General features: G+C 38.0%; 1 protein-coding gene across 1 annotated transcript; it reads left to right on the forward strand.

Annotated features, from left to right (window-relative positions):
• The first annotated feature begins 5,194 nt into the window (after positions 1-5,194).
• On the forward strand, positions 5,195-6,097 carry LOC130848373 (olfactory receptor 4P4-like). Its single transcript, XM_057726830.1, has one exon. The coding sequence runs from the start codon at positions 5,195-5,197 to the stop codon at positions 6,095-6,097; it is 903 nt and encodes a 300-aa protein (XP_057582813.1).

A 6,097-nucleotide genomic window follows, 5' to 3' on the forward strand; every position in this document is an offset into this window, starting at 1 on the left:
CTCTGGGCTCTCTATTGTGTTTCATTGATCTATGTATCTATTTTCATGCCAGTACCATACTGTCTTGATCACTGTGGCCTTGTAGTATAGTTTGAAGTCAGTAAGCCTAATTCTACCATCTCCATCTTTCCTTCACAAGATTAATTTGGCTATTCCGGGTCTTTTGCATTTCACAAGATTGCTTTGGCTATTCGGGGTCTTTTGCGTTTCCAAACAAATCGAAAGATTTCTCATTCTAGTTCTGCGAAAAATGCCATTGGTAACTTGGTAGGGATTGCATTGAATCTGTAAATTGCTTTGGGTAGGATAGTCATTTTCACAATATTGATTCTTCCAATCCAAGAACATGGTATGCGTCTCCATCTGTTTGTAACTTTTTGATTTCTTTTATCAGTTTCTTATAGTTTTTTGCATACAGGTCTTTTGCCTCCTCAGGCAGATTTATTCCTAGGTATTTTATTCTTTTTATTGCAGTGGTAAAAGGGAATGTTTCCTTAATTTCTCCTTCTACTCTTTCATTGTTAGTGTGTAAGGATGCAAGAGATTTCTGTGCATTAATTTTGTATCCTGCAACTTTACTAAATTCATCGATTAGTGCTGGCAGTTTTCTGGTAGAGTCTTTAGGGTTTTCTATATATAATATGTCATCTGCAAAGAGTGACAATTTTACTTCTTTTCCAGTTTGGATTCCTTTTATTTCATTTTGTTCTGATTGCTGTGGCTAAAAATTCCAAAATTATGTTGAATAGCAATTGTGAGAGTGGACACCCTTGTCTTATTCCTGTTCTTAGAAGGAATGTTTTCAGTTTTTCACCATTTAGAATGATATTGCCTTTTGGTTTTTCATATATGGCTTTTATTATGTTGGGGTAATTTCATTCTATGCCCATTTTCTGGAGAGCTTTTATCATAAATGGATGTTGAATTTTGTCAAAACTTTTTCTGCATCTATTGAGATGATCATATGGTTTTTATCCTTCAAGTTGTTGATATGATGTATCACATTGATTGATTTGTGTATATTGAAGAATCCTTGCATTCCAGGGATAAACCCCACTTGATCATGGTGTATGCTCTTTCTAATGTGCTGTTGGATTCTGTTAGCTAGAATTTTGTTGAGGGTTTTTGCATCTCTATTCATCAATGATAATAGTCTGTTAAGTTCTTTTTTGTGATATATTTGCATGGTTTTGGTATCAGGGTGATGGTGGCCTCATAGAATGAGTTTGGAGTGTTCATCCTGCTATATTTTTGAAGAGTTTGAGAAGGATAGGTGTTAGCTCTTCTCTAAATGTTTGACAGAATTCACTTGTGAAGCCATCTGGCCCTGGGCTTTTGTTTGTTGGGAGATTTTTAATCAGTCTCAATTTCTGTGCTTGTTATTGGTCTGTTCATATTTTCTATTTCTTTGTGAATCAGTCTTAGAAGATTGTACTTTTCTCAGAATTTATCCGTTTCTTCCAGGTTATCCAATTTGTTGGCATATTGTTGCTTGTAGCAGTCTCTCATGATCTTTTGTATTACTGCAGTGTCAGTTGATACCTCTACTTTTGCATTTCTAATTTTCTTGATTTGCATTTTATCCCTTATTTTCCTGATGAGTCTGGCTAATGGTTTATCAGTTTTGTTTATCTTCTCAAAAAACCAGCTTTTAGTTTTACTGATCTTTGCTATTGTTTCCTTCATTTCTTTTTCATTTATTTCTGAACTGCTCCTCATGATTTCTTTCTTTCTGCTCACTCTGGGGATTTATTTTTTCTTCTTTCTCTAATTGTTTTAGTTGCAAGTTTGGGTTGTTTATTCAATATTTTTCTTTTTTCTTGAGGTAGGACTGTATTGCTATAATCTTCCCTCTTAGAACTGCTTTTGCTGCTTCCCATATGTTTTGGGTTGCTGTGTTTTCATTGTAATTTGTTTCTAGGTTATTTTTGATTTGCTCTTTGATTTCTTCAGTGATTTCTTGCTGTTTAATAACATATTGTTCAGCCTCCATGTGTTTGTAATTTTACAGTTTTTTTTTTTTTTTCTATAATTGATATCTAGTCTCATGGCATTGTGGTCAGAGATGATGCTTGAAACAATTTCAATTGTCTTGAATTTACCAAGGTTTGATTTGTGACCCAAGATGTGATGTATTCTAGAGAATGTTCCATGTGCACTTGCGAATACAGTGTATTCTGTGGTTTTCGGATGAAATGTCCTATAAATATCAATTAAGTCAACATGGTCTAATGTGTCATTTAAAGCTTGTGTGTCCTTATTTATTTTCTGTTTGGGTGATCTGCCCATTGGTGTTAGTGGGGTGTTAAAGCCTCCTATTATTGTGTTACTGTCAATTTCCCCTTTTATGGCTGTTAGCATTTGCCTTATGTATTGAGGTGCTCCTATGTTAGGTGCATAGATATTTACAATTGTAATATATTCTTCTTGGATGGATGCCTTGATCAATATGTAGTGCCCTTCCTTGTCTCTTGTAATAGTCTTTACTTTAAGGTCTAATTTGTGTGATATAAGTGTTGCTACTCCAGCTTTCTTTTGAGTTCCATTTGTATGGAATATCTTTTTCCATCCCCTTACTTTCAGTCTCTGTATGTCCCTAGGTCTGAAATGGGTTTCTTATATACAGCATATATAGCAGTCTTGTTTTTGTATCCATTCAGCCAGTCTGTGTCTTTTGATTGGAACATTTAATCCATTTACATTTAAGGTAATTATTGACATGTTTGTTCCAATTACCATTTTCTTAATTGTTTTGGGTTTTTTTTTGGTAGGTCTTTTCCTTCTCCTGTGTTTCCTGCTTAGAAGAGTTCCTTTAGCAATTGTCGTAAAGCTTGTTTGGTGGTGCAGAATTCTCTTAACTTTTCCTTTTCTGTGAAGCTTTGATCTCTTTGTCAAACCTGAATGAGATTCTTACCTGGTAGAGTATTCTTGGCTGTAGGTTTTTCTCTTTAAAAACTTTTCATATATCCTACCACTCCCTTCTGACCTGCAGAGTTACTGCAGAAAGATCAGCTCTTATCCTTATGAGTTTTCCCTTATATGTTATTTGTTGCTTTACTCTTGCTACTTTTAATATTTTTTGTTTGTGTTTAATTTTCATTAGTTTGATTAATATGTGCCTCAGTGCATTTCTCCTTGGGTTTATTCTGTATGGGACTCTCTGCACTTCTTGGACTTGATTAATTATTTCCTTTCCCATGTTGGGGAAGTTTTCCACTATGACCTTTTCAAATATTTTCTTAGACACTTTCTTATTTTCTTCTTCTGGGTTGCCTATGATTCGCATGTTGGTGCACTTAATGTTGTCACCAAGGTCTCTGAGACTGTCTTCCATTCTTTTTCTTTTCTTTTCTTTTCTTTTTTTTTTTCTGCTCTGTGGCAGTTATTTCCAGCTAACTTACTCATTCTTCTGCTTCTGTTATTCCACCATTTATACCACCTAGAATATTTTTAATTTCAGTTTTTGTATTGTTCATTACTGTTTTTTTGTTCTTCTCTTTTTCTATTTTCTTATTAAATGTTTATTGTATTTTCTCTATTTTGGTTTTGAGATTTTAAATCATCTTTACTATTGTTACTTGAAGTATTTTCCAGGCAATTTTCCTATTTCCTCTTCATTTATTTTCTTCATGTATTTGGTCTTGTGAGTTTTTATCTTGCTCCTTTGCCTGCAAGATGTTTCTTTGTTTTCTCATTTTGTCTAATTTGTAGGATTTGCTGTCTCCCTTCTCTATGCTGCCTAGTAATAGTTCCTCTTGTTTATGCTCTCTGCTCCCTGTGCTGGGATTCGCCCAGTGTCTTGAGTAGGTTTCCCAGTGGGAGGGTTTGGTGCCTGCTTTCTGGTGTGTGTATCTGAGTCTTTTCTCTTTGATGAGCAGTGCCATATCAGGTGGTGTGTTTCAGGGTATCTGTCAGCTTAATAAGGCTTTAGGTAATCTGTGTGCTAATGAGTGGGTTTACGTTCCTGTCTTGTTTGTAGTTTGATGTGTGGTATCCTGCACTGGCAGTTGCAGACAGCGGGGTGAAGCCAGGTCTTGGACTCTGATAGAGGGCTCTGTGAGAATTCTCTGCAGTTAATCTTCCCTGTGACAGAGGACTCTCTAGTGGTCTAGTGTCCTGGATTCATTTCTCACTCCCCAGAGTGTCCGCCTTGATTTCTGGTCAAGTAATCGAGAATTCAGAGGTCGGTTGTCCCAGTTATGTCAGGATCTTTGTAGTCCTTCCTGCTTTCCAAGGTCTTCTGCTGGTGTTCAGCTGGTTTTCTATGAGAATTATTTCCTCTTTTGATGTATTCCTGATGCATATGCGGAGAGGTATACATTCCTTGTCCTTCTACTTTGCCACCATCTGTGATTGATTTTTGATAAATCACTTAGTCCTACTGGGCCTCAGTTTCTTCATCTGGATTGGAGCTGAGGAGACTAGAGTGGTTGGAACATGAACTTTCCTCTGGAAACAGTGGCAGTGTCTCTCTTGAGCCCAGGATCACACGACTTTTCACTCTCTAATCAGAGACTTTGGTATTTAGTACAATTCAGGAGCTCACCACTTGCATGGACTCTCAAAAGCTGTGGTCACTCAGCTCTTGAAGGTTGCTTTGATTGGGCTGAATGTTTCAGATGTGATTAAAGTGGTTTCTTCCTCTAATTCTCACTGAGGGAGCAGTCTCTTGGCTTCAGAACTCTCTTTGAATGACCACAGAGGATGCAGGAAGTAGAAAGCAGGATATTCAGTTGTGTAGTAGCAGTTGTTCAGCATAGTTGCATCACTGACCTGGGTCCTGCTGTCAAAGGGACTGAAGGAGTTCACAAAGCTCAGCACATGTACTTCATCGTCTTCAACCTGCACATGAATCCTGATCCTATTGTCAGGAGCTAAATCATCTTTTAAATATTTATCCTGCTCTTCATTGTACTTGTGAGGCTTTGGAATTTATCATAATTGCAATGAGTTGATTATTTGTGCTATTATTATCTGTATGTCTGCTCTAATGAACTTTATTTGGGGTAGAGATTGTGTGTATTTTATACACTGCTGTACCTATAGCACCAATTATAGTAGTTGTACCATACTGAACAGTCAATATTTATTAATTGGATAGATGAATGACTTTTTAAATAAATAAATAATTTCTAAAAGTTGTGTGTTTCAGGTATATTATCTTCACCTTCTAGATGACAAAACCGCAGAAGCAATGGGACATGAAAACATCACAGAATTTATCCTCCTGGGACTTTTTAGTGATGAGAATGTGAAGGTTGCCTGCTCTGTACTGTTCTCACTTTGCTATGTTGCAATTCTCTCAGGAAATCTGCTCATTTTTCTCACCATCAGGGGCAGCCGCCTGGGTGAGCAGCCCATGTACCTTTTCCTCAACTACTTGTCCTTCCTGGATGTCTGCTTCACCTCCACAGTTGCCCCCAAACTCATCACCAACTTGTTGGCCCAGCAGAAGACCATCTCCTACAACAGCTGCCTGGCCCAGATGTTTTCTGCCCACTTCTTTGGTGCCACTGAGATCTTCATCTTGGTGACCATGGCCTATGACCACTATGTGGCCATCTGCAGACCTCTTCACTATATGGTCATCATGAATAGACAGGTGTGCTATGTCCTTGTAATGGTTTCTGCTATGGGAGCTTTCATCCATTCAATCCTGCAAGTGCTGATTATAATTAGACTTCCCTTCTGTGGTCCCAATCAGATAGATCACTATTTCTGTGATGTATTCCCCTTGCTGAAGCTGGCCTGCACTGACACTAGCATGTTGGTTATTGCAATCATTACCACCACAGGAGTGCTATCCATCTTGACCTTTGTCACTTTGGTAATTTCTTACATCATCATCCTGTCCACCCTGAGGACTCGCTCCTCTGAGGGCCGCCACAAAGCCCTCTCCACCTGTGGCTCACACATCACTGTCGTGTTCATGTTCTTCCTGCCCCTCATCTTCATCTATGTCCCCACAGTGGATTCGGTCAGTAATGACAAGGTTTTTGCCCTCTTTTACACCATGATTGCCTCCATGTTCAACCCTCTCATCTACACACTGAGAAACACAGACATGAAGTCTGCCATGAGGAAAGTGTGGTGCTGA

Source organism: Hippopotamus amphibius, chromosome 3, assembly GCF_030028045.1.
Source record: "Hippopotamus amphibius kiboko isolate mHipAmp2 chromosome 3, mHipAmp2.hap2, whole genome shotgun sequence".
NCBI lineage: Eukaryota > Metazoa > Chordata > Mammalia > Artiodactyla > Hippopotamidae > Hippopotamus > Hippopotamus amphibius.